The sequence below is a fragment of the Triturus cristatus genome, chromosome 2_1 (assembly GCF_964204655.1).
Source record: "Triturus cristatus chromosome 2_1, aTriCri1.1, whole genome shotgun sequence".
NCBI classification, from domain to species: Eukaryota; Metazoa; Chordata; class Amphibia; order Caudata; family Salamandridae; genus Triturus; species Triturus cristatus.
Window position 1 is genome coordinate 853,200,945 of NC_140581.1, and position 14,895 is coordinate 853,215,839.

Consider the following 14,895-nt stretch of genomic DNA (forward strand, 5'->3'; position numbering starts at 1 on the left):
ACCTCTCCCAAGTGGCCATGCCAATCCAGAAGTGATGCATCGGTCACCACAGTCAGCTCTAGGTGAGGTAGAGAGAGAAATGTGCCGCTAACCCAATTAGGGCCCAGCATCCAAAACTGCAGATGTTTGGCATTCACCTCCGAAATCTGAATGTAGTTTGAGAGGTCCCCTTTATGTTGGGCCCACTGGGACTTCAGATGCCATGGCAGAGCCCTCATCTGCCACCCGATATGCTAGACCATCAGGATTCAGGGGGCCACTAGCCCCAGAAGCCTCAGAGTCGACCTAACTGAAATCCAGGACCAAGACTGAACGATCAGGATCTTAGCCTACATTTTCTGGACTCTTTTTCCTTGGGGCAAGACACACAATCAGACCATGTCTAGAATGGTTCAGATGAAAGTGAGCATTTGAGAATGAGTCATTAGTGACTTCAGCACACATCGGGGGTGATTCGAGCGCGTAAGAAATCAAAATAACATAACATTCCATTTCAGGAATGCACTCAAGACATCTATTTTAAGGATAGTTCCTTCAATCTGTCGTCCTGATCTCGCGCTGAGATACCCTTCGGGGGTGATTCGAACGCGTAATAAATCAAAATAACATAACTTGATAGTGAACCCCAAAGATGTCAAAAAGTTAACAGTAGTTTGTTGGTGGCTGACAACTGCCTGGGACAAAACAGCCAGTTGTCGAGGTAGGAGTGGACTGGCACCCCTGAAGTTCGACGGTGAATTGCCACCACTGCCATCAATTTTGTGAGACAAGGGGAGCACTGCAAAATGAAAATGCTCCTGTTCCACCACAGACTGCAGGTGGGCCGGAGGACAAGTATATAGAAATAGATATCCTGCAGGTCCAACACCGCCATCCAGTCTCCAGGGTCCAGGGGAGACAAGAACTGGGCTATAGGGAGCATTTTGAATTTCTTTTTCTGGAGGAAGGCATTAAGAGGGTGCACGTCTAAAATGGGTAGCAGTCCACAACAGAAAGTAATGGAAGGAGCGACCTAATTCTGGCACAGGCACCCTCTCAATAACCCTTTTGGCCAAAAGGGATGGCACTTCCTGCCACAAGATGGAGAGATGGTCCTCTGTCACTCGGTTGGGGGACAGTGGAAGGTGCGTCGGGAAAGAAAGGAAGGGTAAGGTTTAACCCTTGTGGAGGATCTGTAGAGCCCATCTGTCCAAAGTTACTGCTTGCCAATCCGGACAGAATCTGTGGATTCTGCTCCTCAATGGATGTCTGTGCTCCCGTAAGAGCACGCTAAAGAGGTTTGGCAGATGGGGTTGCAGGGGGAGCGGTAGACTATGCAACCCATTGATGTTGGCCATGTGGATGGATGGACGCCTTGACTGCAAAACTACTAAATGTCCTGCAGAGGCTGGATAGACAGGTGGTATGGGGCACCTCAGTCAAATCTACAAAAGGAGCGGCGGAACTGTTACATTGGGCAAGGTGGGGCGGAAAGACCCAGAGAGCGAGCGGTAGTCCTTCTCTCCTTAAAATGCTGTAGAGCAGAATCTGCCATGCCCCCAGAAAGGCAAGTCCAGTAAAAGGACATGTCCATCAGGGAGGCTATACATCAACTGAGAACTCAGTCAATCTCAGGAACACATGGCAGTCATCATCCACTTACTTTATTCGGTTTCATAATCAGCAAACCATAAAAGCACATATAAAAATCAGGGTAAAATAGTAGAATACAATATGTACACTCTTAACAGCAGGCCTGGGCACTTTCATGGCTCATCTAAAATACATGCTTGCACCAGTAATATAAAAGTAAAAACAATCAAAAAGGAGCAACGATGCATGAAATTCACTAGCCCAATACACACAATGTTGGCTGTACAAGATCATTGTGGGGAGTAACCCAACTAATCACAGCTCGCTCTGAGTTTAAAGGCCGATTTAAAAAAACTTAAAATGTGAAAAATGGTATTGCCTTTTTCAAGATAGGAATTAGATAGGATTTTCCCAGAGTATCGTAAAAAGGGCATAACATGGAGAAATGAAGCATTTCCTGCGGAGATGAACCATCGCAGCCGCAGGGAGGAAGAACTTGCCCTCTACTTACACCCCTAGGGTATGAGAAGTAGATGGAACATGTCAAGCCGGAACCTAGCCAAAAGGAATCTATTGTGCAAGTTCATTTGACTAAGTATGAATGGCTCCGCTAACTAGGTGGTCCTTAATATAACGAAGCGACGGACACTTGGCTTCATAAGCTTCCTCTCCTCCCTTAAAGCAAACCAGCACGTACCAACCGCCTTCTTTAATATGGGTATCTCTTTTTTGCCAATTTTCTGGGGGTTGGTAAAAAGGTCTCCTCTGCCCAAGCATGCTAGCTGATTTTTGATGTATTTCAACCATGGTATCCTTAGCGCTTGATCCAAAGATAAACAATCTAAAAGGATTGCCTTGTTAACAAGTCCCCCTCCTTCACCCATATTTTTAGCCAGAGTGACAGCGGCCTAAAAGCTATCTGATCTGTCTTATAGGGCATTCCCAACTCTTTGTGGGCAATAAAGGAGGGAATACCCTGGGGTACGGACAGCAGTCTTCTCATGAATTTATTTTCAGAGATTTGAACGTCCTTTACATCTACATATCCCCATATTTCACTGCCATAAAATACTTTTGACTAGCACCTTGCCCTAAAAAGCTCCAGGAGGGCCCCCACTGGTCTTTTACCCAATCTTGCGGCAAAGTTAAAGATAGCAGCAACTTCCCTGTTGAGATCTTTTCTCTTACGGGTGAGTTGTGGAGCCCAGATCAGTTTGTCGTTCAGGAGTACCCCCAGGTAAGAAAAGACTGATGTTTTGGGAATAGGGGTGGTTCCTAACTTAAAGACGTATGATCTTGAAGGGCAGGACCTAGTTGCATGATATATGATTTGGAGTTATTGATTTTTAGGTCCAAATCTCCCATGAACTGGGCAAACGATGCTAGAATGGTTTGTAAACCCCTCTCTGTCCTAGCCATCAAGACGGCGGCGTCTGCGTAGAGCAGAACCGGGAGGCCCCACCGACCGATCCGAGGTTAGTCAGTCTCGGAGGCCAGAAGTATTTTTTCCAAGTTGTTAATATAGAGATTATAAAGAAAAGGGGCCAATATGCAGCCTTGACAGACCCCGCTCTTTACAGGGAATGAGCGTGATGCCTTCAAGCTCTGCGAGTATCGCACAACCGCTTTGTCCCGGTGAAGATCATAAAGAAAGGAGACAAGCTCCCTATCTACCCCTAAGGCTAGTAGGATCTGCCATAACTTGGCCCTGTTTACGCAATCGAATGCGGATGACAGATCCATAAAAGCCAGGAAGATGGTGCCGCTGCAGGCAACTGCATATTTGCTGGAGATTAACAAAAGGTTCAGGGATTGTTCAATCGTTGAACGGCCCGGATGAAGCCCGTAATGGGCGTCCGACAGAATGTTATTGTCGGTAGCCCGGGTCGCTAACCTATCCAGCAAAATCATACCGACCACTTTAACCACCAAATCTATCAATGAGATCGGTCTGTAACACACCGTGCTGTCCCTGTACCCCTTTTTAAAGACTGGCACAATGATGGAGGTGGCCCAGGAGGGCGGAGTACCGACCCTAGCAACTGCGTTGATTACAGAGGTGAGTACTGGAGCCCAGAGTGCCACGTCTGACAAGTAAAGGTCGGGTGGGATACCGTCGGGACCCGGGGCCTTATTACGAGTCAGACCGGTGATGCCGTGCCCTACTTCTTCCAGGACGACTAGTTTTGCTTGAGTACCCCCAGATTTAGATACGGGGGTTGGGGCCAGGTCTCCTTTGAACATGGCCTCAAAGTGACTGGCCCACTCATTTTCTGTAATGTGTGCTTCTAAAGCATTGGCGGCCTCCTCACCCAGGATGGGACTGTTTACAATGCTCCAGAACTAGACTTATAGGTTGTGGCTACCATAAGGTTGCTCCCAGCTTCTTCCTTCAAGGCGGCCCTGCGCTTGCTAAGTGCCAATCTATACTGTTTCCTACGGATTTTAACAAGCGCCGAGTTCCTCGGGGAGGCATGAAGGGCTGATTTCAGCCTCCGGGCTGCAAGTGAACAGTGAGAGTTAAACCATCTGGTCCCCCCCCTCTCTCTCGGTTCTCTGTAAAGGAACAGTCAGTAGGTTGGCAACAGAGCCGGAGATTAGGGTAAAAGCCCAGATGATGGTCTCATCAGACTCAGCCTGGGCATTCTGACAAATCAGAAATTTCTTCCAGTGTGTCTCCCTTAAGGACCTGCACGAAGTTTCTGGTGTAATCTTGTCCCAACTAAGGAGTCTCCCACCATCTGTTGCCCGTAAAGCCTCACCTCCTACTGCCTGTCTTTTTAAATCAAAGGAGGGCCAGATGCCTTTGATGCTTAGGCGGTTGTGGTCACTATAACTACTAACTATTATTGTGAACTCTGAAATCAGATAATAGAGGGGGGTGGAAGTTGAGAAAAAGTCAATAAACGAGGGTTACCGTCCCGGCCCCTTAAAAGTTGGGATGAGGTATCGTCTAGGAGTCAGTTTCCGTAAGGTTAATTGCAGGTCCAGATCGCAGACCAATGCGTTTAATTTCTCCCCCGCCTACAGTGTTCAAAATGCAAGCCGTCTGCTAGAGGACAAGAGGGCTTCTCACTGGCTCCTGGACCCCTCTTCCTTAAGGCTCCACATATGTGAGTGTTAAAGTCCCCTACCAAGACTATGTTAACCGATTTACGTGACAAAACCTTACCATTCGTTATGAAAGCACTTAAACGGGTGACATTACACACCTCCATGAGAAGAGTGGTAGCGTTATAAAAATTAAAAAGTGTTAGGCTAAAAGACCCTGACTAAAAGGATAACGCTCGAAGGCACGGGTTATCCGTATTTAGTACCACAAAATCACCCCGTAGGCCAAGAGAAACAAAATGTGATACCCCCTTTAGCACGTCCCGCCCTTGACGGGGTTGCAGGAATGCAGATGATATATCTTTTAATTAAAGTTAACTACCCCATGTCCAAAAACTTGCTAGCCAAGCCGCCTATTTTCCAGGAAATTATATTAAAAAAGTTGTTATCCATAGTAGGACAGTGACTGTTCACTTTATCCGACCGGTCCTTTGGAGCCGTTTGAAGGAGAACGTTGGGTTTCCTTGGCCCTGGCCACCCAGTCAATCACATAGGTCCAATTGGCTCAGGGGCTCAAATGGGTTGTATAAAGGTAGCATGGGTAGTTGAAGAGGCCGCTCCAGTAGAGTCGGGGTCGCAGGTCTCCTCGGGGGTGAAATCATGGATGACGGAGGATAAAAATATCCCAAGGAAAGTACTCTTATCGAAGAGCGGGTCTGTTCTCTCGCCATGGTTAGCAGCATGTAGGATCCTTTCTGCCAGGTGTGGGCTGTTAATGATTACACAGTCCCCTATCCAGGTTACCCTCCTGACCATGAGGATATCCCTTTCCACTCTAAAAGTGAAGGACCTTGTTTTTTTAGTTGGAAGAAGTCCTCGGTGGTTGCCGGCTTTAGAACTGACACGTTGGCCAGCACCACTACATACGACATAGCTTCCAGGGGCAAATGGATTGAAGATGGACCTTGGGACGCTCTGGCGTGGTTGGTAGCAGAGGATGTTAGGCCATCCCCTTCTGCACCCCTCCCTCGTGAAACTGGTTCTCTTCGAGGGTTGGCCTCTAGTCTAGAGGATAGTTGGTGGCAGGACCTATCCTGTGGCCCATCAATGGAGGGTAACAGATGACCGGAGCTTGCAGGAGGGCCAGCAAGAGCGCTGACACTCACGGGGTGGGGGAGTTGAACATTAAGCGTATTATTTGGGACAGTAGTAGCTGGAACCAACCCGACCGGTGCAAGCCCTGAAACCCCAAAACAGGAGGGGGGGGATTCAATGATGTATGTCATTGAGCCAGTTTATGAATGTCCCGCTCTAATAGAGATAGCCTTTGTACGATTGGGTCCAACTTAAGATCCATGCAATCAAGAAGGGAGATAAGAACAGCTTCCAACATGGCCGCCAGTTCATCTTTAGTCACAAGGACTGGGCACTGTGTGATTTCCGACGAAAAGACCACTTCAGATCGTTTAGCCTTGGCCCCGGTGGTGGCGTATTTACGCTTGGCCCCTGTTCCACCTGACAGCGCCCCCTGGACGACTACTTGAGGGACTTTGGTTTGAACAGGTAACCCACTGCCTGGTGCAGGTCCCGGCCTTGAATTGTTGCAGTCAATGCGATCATGTTGCATCTCCGCGGTGATACACTGTGGCAGAGAGTCAACTAGTTCAAGATCTTCCATGGAGCCACAAGCCCTCTGTTAGAAGCACCTAACGGAGGAAGACTCACTGGGAACCAGGAAAGCCTACGGGACACGAGTTCAATTTCTTTTTCAAGGACTCCAGCAGCTTTTTTTTTTAAAACAATCCATGGTGCTGGTGATTGGCCTAACATGAGGCGTGGCTGTGACCGTCTTGCAACTACCCATTTAACCACACTGAGCTGTATGAAAAAAGAAGTAGTTGACAAGTGGCCAAGATGTTAAATCTCTGTCTATGGGCCAACCCTTCTTATTCGCAGGCCACAAGAGGGTTGTCAAGAAGCAGGAACGGTGAGAGCCTGTGAGCGGAGTGGAGGACTTATACAGCGTCTATAAGGTGAAGAAGTTAAGGCTTACCTTGCACACTGGCGCCTTTGGAGACAAATGAGTGACAGCAAGGGTAAAGCTAATAGATGCGGTCCGTGAAGATCTTTGAAGGTCCAGCTGCCCAGATAATGCCACCGGGGAGGGGGAAAGGGGGCAGCCCGGCCTCCTCCGGTCACTGACAGGCACGGACGGGCCCGCCCTTGGCTCGGGCTTTGTCAGGGAGCGTCCACGCGCGTCCAGCGCTGCTGTTGGTGCCCTCAGCTTTATTCAAGGCACCTCCCGGTGCTAAGGGTGCTGGGAGTCATGGTCCCGGAGTCCTGATGCACAGGAGCTCTCCTCCGTGGCAGCAAACAGTAAGCAGGTAAAGACGGGTTTTCCGCGCTGCGGGAGCCCTCAGCTGTATTCAAGGCGCCTCCCGGCGCTAAGTGTGCTGGGAGTCGTGGTCCCGAAATCCCGATGCAGGCGAGATCTCCTCCGTGGCAGCAAGCAGTAAGCAGGTAAAGATGGGCTTCCCGCGCTGCGGGAGCCTCAGCTGTATTCTAGGCGCCTCCCGGCGCTAAGGGTGCTGGGAGTTGTGGTCCCGGCGTCCTGATGCACAGGAGCTCTCCTCCGTGGCAGCAAACAGTAAGCAGGTAAAGACTGGCTTCCCGCGGTACGGGAGCCCTCAGCTGCATTCAAGGCGCCTCCCGGCGCTAAGGGTGCTGGGAGTCGTGGTCCCGGAGTCCTGATGCAGAGGAGCTCTTCTCCGTGGCAGCAAACAGTAAGCAGGTAAAGACGGGCAGAATCTTTTGATTCTGCTGCCCAATGGATGGCTGTTTTCCTGTAAGAGCAAGATAAACTGGTTTTGCAGATGGGGTTGCAGGGGGAGCGGTAGACTGTGCGACCCATTGACGTTGGCCATGTGGATGGATTGTCGCCTTGACTGCAAAACTACTGAGTTCCCTGCGGAGGCTGGAAAGACAGGTGGAACGGAGCACCTCAGTCAAATCTACAAAAGGTGCAGCGGAACTTACATTGGGCAAGGTGGGGCGGAAAGACCCAGAGAGCGAGCGGTAGTCCTTCTCTCCTTTAAATGTTATAGAGCAGAATCAGCCATGTGCCCAAACAGGCGAGTCCAGTCGAAGGGCATGTCGATCAGGGAGGCTGTACATCACCTGAAAACTCAGTCAATCTCAGGAACACATGGCAGTCAATTTCAGGAACACATGGTGCCTGTGGTCTGCCCCATGAAATCAGTGTAGTCCAAGCCAAAACGAACCAGAAACTTAACTGCATCATGACCCTTTTGAATCACCTGAGCGACAACAGGTCAAAGGTCTTCGGGTACACTAGGGAGAACTTGTGCCACCAAATCTCAAAGGATGTGTGATTAGGGTCCCAACAGGAAGCTGGCATTAACAGATCGGAGAGCCAGACTGGTTTGAGAAAATACACATTTACCAAAAGTTTCCACCCGCTTATATTTCCTATCGGGGGAGTGGTAGGTACATTTGTTTTAACCTCCAAGGTGGGAAGCTGGTGGTCAAGAACTTCAGTCACCCTAAGCATTACCATGGTGCAGGAAGGTGATTCTTCTGTGGCTGTTAGAGGGGGTGAGAGTAGACTCGTTTCTGGGGAAGGATCAAAACCATTAGCCTCCTGTAAGTCCTCATACCAATTATCCTCCTGGTAGGGTTGATTGAGCAAACTCATCAGCCAGGACAAAGTCATTGTCAGAGTCAATTCCAAAAAAAGGAATGCATAGTATGTTGCCTCCCTTGTGGAGGTGGTAAATCCAGCGGGGGAAGTGGTGACTCAGCTGGAACCGGGCACGTCTTCGGTAGAGGTCGGACCGGTGCTGACTCAGCATGGAATAAAACTATTGGGTCATCGTTCTCTGGCATCGATGGAGTTAACATTGGGGTCGAAGTACCCAGGGCCAGCATAGGTCGTGGAGCTGGAAGAAGGGTGGGAACTGGAGGCCGAGGAAAAACTGGCTTGGAAGGTCTAACTGATGCTGAGGGAAAACCACCAGCGGTACTCCAGATGGAAAGCCTCTATGGTCTTTGGAGCCCAAAGGGGTGCCAGAGGGAAATCAGTAAGGATCCGAAGAGCTAGAGCATGGCTGAGCGGAACTCTTCAATCAGACGAGTCTTGGCATTTGGGAACTCTGGTTGTGCCAGCACTAGTTGTGGGATTGGCTACTTAGGTCGGCTGACTTCAGGAGCGGGCTCGGTTCCGAAGTCTGCCTACTTCAGGAGCGAGAACGAGAAGAATGGCTCCTTACTCATGCCTCCACAGGGGAATGAGTGCCGCGAGGGAGCAAAATCCCGATTGGAATCCTTATGCTTCTTATTTATTTACCAGTGGATTTAGATAGCGGTGAAGATCAGTCTTTCAAGCAGTTCAGGCAACTCCAGGAGTGTAATCGGGACTGAACTTTAGATACGGTCCAGACTGAGAACGGCCCGATGAGGAGTACTTTTATTTTTTTGCTTGTCGATGTAAAGCTTCACCTCACAGTCCGCAATGCCCTTTGGATTGTTGCAGCAGGACTTGGAGTTGTGGCCGAACCACAGGCAACACATAAACCTGATGGGGACATTTGTTTGTGACAGTCCCTACAGAGCTTGAAATCTGTTGTTTTAGGGGGTGACATCCCTTGCACACTGAAGAAATTTCAAAGTAAATGTCTCTGAGAGACATGAAGGGATCTCTGGCTCAGCATTTATGAAGCCGAAAGAAAGGAACCAATGTCAGTGCGCAGGGGTGGCACCTATATTGGCCACTCATGTAATTTCTGGAGCAGAACGCCAACAGTGCGGGGCTGCATGGCATGCCGGTGGAACTGCTTAATTGTTTCTGGATCCAGTCTGATGCCTGGGTAATATTCAAAAGGTGATGACTCTGCGGCTAGAAGCATTGATCAGAAAACACCTTTCACAAGAGTGAAGCAGTACCAGAGCAATCTCTTGTTTTCCAATTGCAGTCTGAATCCCAGCGTGGTAGCAGAGAATAATATGCTTGAGCCACAAAACTGCAATGACTGCTTGTGGCACATCACCAAGGCCTTCATATGATAACAATGAACAGGAGCCACTGCGGAGCATTTTGTCCTTAGGGAAGCATAGGAGGCCAATTGTAGTGGCTGCCGCTGTCCTCCAACGCCTCCCCCCACCCCACCACTTATATACCCACTGTCCTCTTTTTTTCTTTGCTTTTCTGTCCATGCTGAGGAGTTGCTATAGGTGACTTTGGTACTCTTGATCGGGATTCTCTGTCTTATCTTGTAGAGAGCGATGCACAGTACTGGGTGACGATATAAGTCCTATCAATTAGTTGCGTGTTGCTCCCTGATTGTGGTGTTTTTTCTTTCTCCTTCCTCAATATGGTTGTCTTGGAGGAGGGAGGGTGGCTATCCCATGCTGTGGGCCACATGTGATCTGCCAGTTGGGGAGCTGGGGGTTTAGCTGCTGTTTTGGAGGGGAACTTAACCTGAAACTTTGCATTATCTTATGTTTATTTTTCATTTGGCAGGGTTTTTTTTCTGCTTCATTTGTTGGACCCTTACTAACGGTCCCTTTCGTCCTATTACATATATGGTCTTTACATGCTAATGTGCTGTATGTTGGTTTGTTTTTCCTTACTTATTTTCTTTTTCAAACGCCAATAAAGAATTATCACAAAAAAAAAAAGCAGCTGTGGATTTTATTACCATAAATCAATTCACAGAAGGACATCCCTGAAGCATAATCTAGAGGGCTCTCCGACATCCCTTGGAGATCACCTGTAAAGATGTAACAGAATTGTTATCCTCAGTCCTTAAGAATTTTCTATCTCAGTAAAAGGCCTCTAAAAAAAGAAAATACTTCAGGCACAGACCTGTAAACTACCAAAAATCTGCAGCTGGGGCAAATACTAAAGATTAGTGCTTCAACAAACATTGTGATATAGCAGCAGGCACGCCAGAGGGCCGTGCTGAATTTGAGACGGTGGTTGCCACCAGCATTCATTTTTGGGGATCGGCCCTTAGTTTTCCTCATCAGACATTTACACAGAGCAAGAGAGGGAGAAACACAAGGGGAAAGAAGAAGGATGAGAAAGACAGAGAACCGTCACAAAGGGTGGCAAAAGGAACTTGCAAGAGTGAGATAAAGGGGAAGGAGTTGTCTGGTAGTGGATTAAAGAGGGATGAGGTGGATTGAAGACTAAGTAGCCTTGGTATTCGACATGCTGACTTTAATAGCAACCGCCACTGGCTTCAGCACAGAGTTTTGGCCACCAAAACTATTTTACAAATTATTCACTGCCAGATAGAGCCCAGCAGCGTCATGCAGAGAGGGTATTCATGCAACAGAATCATGGTTAGAAATAGCATTAGCAAAATAGTAGCTCACAATTTTTTCATGTAATTAATTCTCCCACTGTAAATGGTATATCTTAGATGTAGAAAAACAATTGTGTTTCTTGAGCGAAACTGGATAGCGGGAATGAGATAAGTCTGCCAGTGCAGCAGAAACAAAAAGTAAAGCCTCAGATACGAAGGCAATGGAAAATACTACCAAGAAGGAAAACAAAAGAGGCAGTATTGAGAAATGGAGCAACAAAGGGTGGAGCAGTGGTTATGGGTTGATGAATATAGGTTGTAAATTTAATGGGAAAGAAAAAGAAATAAGAAGTAAAAATGAAATAACATTGTTGTATATACAAAGTGGCTTTCAACACAGTTTACAAGTGCAGCACTAACCATAGTCAGAAATCAGCAGAAGCCTATTTTTAAATCTGAGTTTAGCTAAATTGAACAAGAGTATGAATATGAAGAATAATCTGGCAAGCCAGAACAAAAGTAAAATCAAAAAAGAAGAATGCGGACATTGTTACTCAAGTAGGATTCAGTGAAAAGCAAATGTGAGATTCACCTAATGACTTCAAACACAGAAATGGATAGAAGAAAGACAGACCACACGATTGTGCATAGGTAGGGGCCTTAAAACAGATAACATCAACAATGCATAGTAAGATCTATAGTTTAATTTTGTTTGACAGGTGAATGAGGAATTTCGTGAAATCTAGAAAGGACATCCAGGCCAATTGAAGGAAAGGGGGCAGACAGATGGTTTAACCTCTTCTATGCCCATGACGAGATAGTCTCGTCATGGAGCACGGTTGGCGCTGTGCCCATGACGAGACTATCTCGTCATGGACCCCGCCCGCTAATGTAACGCCCGGCACAGGAGGGGGAAAGGGCGGGGCACTGAAGGGGTTAATAATTAACTTTCAAAGTGTAACTTTATATGCAAAACATAAATCAATAATTTACTATTAAATGACATTTAATGCTTCTGCAATCAGAGCTTCCACATAATGTACCATTAACAAATTTAAATCACATATGTATCCAAAACTGCCCTTAATCTTGTACTTACTTGATAATGTTTAAGAGAACCGTTGACAAGAAGTGAGGATTGCTTTTCCACCCTTTCAGTTATTGCATGAGCAACGCCATAATAGGATTGGGACTCTCTGGCATCGGCCTGCATACCATATTCATCATCAACATCTTGCTTTGCTGTCCTGAAATATAAAGCAAATAGGACAGCTACTTCACCATCATATAACGTTTACATGTAATGAAAAGTTATTTAATTGTAATCTTAGTTTTCCATCACATGTATCATCATTGACTTCAGTGAGCACTAACAGCTTCTTTGCAAAGCTTAACAAGCAGCATTTTAAAAGAACAAAATAGGATTAGGATGTGTATCTTTAACTACTAAAATGAATGCTCCTTGAATCCCATGTAGTCAATAATGCGCTACCCTAAAAATGAATATCTCCTTTCAACTTCACAGTGAGCCTGAGGAAGATTCTTTGATGTTTTCTTGCACAAAAGTTGCTGGTTTCTGAGAAGACGCAGGTTTCCTCATGAAATAAAAGGTGATATTCATGATGGAGTAGGACGAAAGCAAGTTACTTACCTGTAACTTTGGTTCACCAGTATTGGAAACTTTCATAGATTCCCATGCTTGGATCACTCCCCGTCGTCAGAATGGGAGTCCCCGGTATACATCAAATAGCAATAGAAACCATTACCAGAACCTAGGCCCATTCTTGTTTTGCAACCTATCCACCTCTTTTTGCAAAAGAGACCAAAAAAAAAAAAAGAACCACCAATCAGATTAGCCTCACCCCCTAGAACCCTCCTGAGAAAAGCTCAGAACCTCAGATTTTCGTAGCTGTTGTGTAACCACACCACTGAAGATGGAAGAGGCTGAGCTTTCCCAGGGGAGGCGGATGAGTCGCATGGGAGTCTATGAAAGTTTCCTATACTGGAGAACCAAAGTTACAGGTAAGTAACTTGTTTTCTTACTACAGTATTCGAACTTTCATAGATTCCCATGCTTGTATCAGAGTAGCTAGCAGTTATCAGCACATCTTTTGAAACCATTACCAATATCAAACTAGGCACAAAGCCATAGTAAACAAATCATGAAGACATTGTCAATGGTCAACAACATACTTAGAAACTTCAGAAACAAATACATAAGGTTCAAAAATGTGCTAGAGCTGATAAAACAGTAACATGGAAGGAGGGATGAAAGGGAAAGCTCACCACTACTGAAGGAGGTTCCTCAGGACTGCTTGGCCAAATGCTGTGTCACTCTGCGTCACAGAATCCAGGCAGTAATGCTTTGTAAACGTATGTGTACTGCTCCGGGTCGCTGCACGGCAGATCTCCCGGATAGGAACACCAGCAAAGAGGGCTGTAGAAGAAGACATCGCCCTCGTGGAATGAGCACGGACTCGGCCATCCAGGCGCTTGCCCGCTGTCTTGTGACAATATTGGATAGCATTGGTGATCCAACGAGCGATCCCCTGCTTGGAAAGGGGAAATCGCTTACAAGGGTCACTATAAGACACAAACATTTGAGAAGACTTTCTGAAGTCTTTAGTTAGTTGAAGATAGAACTATAAGCACCTCTGAATGTCCAGAGAGTGAAGTGCTTTCTCTGCTGGAGTAGCCGGTTGAGGGGGAAAAAGTCCTAATAATTACCAGCTCATTCAAATGAAAGTCCGAAGGAACTTTAGGAATGAATTTTGGGTTAGTACGTAGAACCACTGTGCCTTTTTTGAACTGTAGAAAGGGTTCCTGAATGGTGAGAGCCTGCATTTCTCCCACACGCCTCGCAGAAGTCGAAGCTAGAAGAAGGGCTACCTTCCAGGAGAGGAATTTTAACTCTGTTTTGTGAATAGGCTCGAAAGGAGGCTTCATAAGCTGGGTGAGAACCAAGTTCAGATGCCAAAGAGTAGGAGGAGGCTTAACTGGAGGGAAAACTCTGAAAAGTCCCTTGAGAAACTGTTTAACTATCCTTGCCGACCAGAGGGAAGGGCCTGAAGACGTGCGTCTGAATCGAGAAATTGCCGCCAGATGCACTTTGATAGAAGAGTGAGCCAGTCCCGCTTTTACTAATGATAGAATGTATGGAAGAACGTCATGCGGCTCGGATTCAAAAGGATGGAGGCCATTGTGTTGACACCAGATACAGAAACGCTTCCATTTCAATCTGTAAGTCTTATTCGTACTTGGGTCTCTTGCCTGAGAAAGTATCTCTATACATTCTGCTGAGAGATTCAGACCAAGAAATTCTCACTACTCAGGAGCCATGCCGAGAGCTGAAGAGACTGAGGATCCGGATGCCAGACTTGGCCCTGGGACATCGTAAGCAGCGAAGGAATCGTCTGCAAAGGCAGAGGAAGGTCTAGGGAGAGAAGGTGAAGCTCTGAACCAAAACGGTCTGGGCCACACAGGGGCTATCAGAATCATCCTGCACGGTTCTGCTTTGAGCTTCCTGAGAAGTCCGGGGATCAGAGGAACGGGGTGAAAAGCGTAAACAAATGCACCTGACCAGGCCATCGAAAGCGCATTCCCAAACGATCCCGGATGGTGAATCTTGCTTGCATAGAACCAGAGTTGCCGGAGTGGCAAATAGATCTATTGAAGTTGTGTCCCATCTGTGAAAAACCTTACGAAGAGTGAAGTTGTCTAGTTCCCACTCGTGGCTGACAGACATCAGTCTGCTGAGAGTGTCCGCTGCTTTGTTGAGGACACCTGGAAGATGTTTATATAATGCATGGCCGTCGTGTTGTCCATACGTATAAGAACTGTTGCCTGTTGAATTTGTGGAAGAAAGGCTTGCAAGGCTAGGTGAATCGCCCTGAGCTCCAGCAGATTGATATGCAACAGACAATTCTGAGGCTGCCACCGGCCG

At 47.0% G+C, this 14,895-nt stretch overlaps 1 protein-coding gene across 3 annotated transcripts in view; it reads right to left on the reverse strand.

The window, feature by feature from the left end:
* SMARCA2 (SWI/SNF related BAF chromatin remodeling complex subunit ATPase 2) overlaps window positions 1–14,895 on the reverse strand; it is a 1,761,756-nt gene that overhangs the window by 1,280,491 nt on the left and 466,370 nt on the right. For all 3 annotated transcript variants that reach the window (XM_085632958.1, XM_085632957.1, XM_085632956.1), the window contains exon 15: window positions 12,052–12,199. In XM_085632958.1, the coding sequence (XP_085489084.1) occupies window positions 12,052–12,199 (148 nt within the window). The remainder of the gene's footprint in view (window positions 1–12,051; window positions 12,200–14,895) is intronic.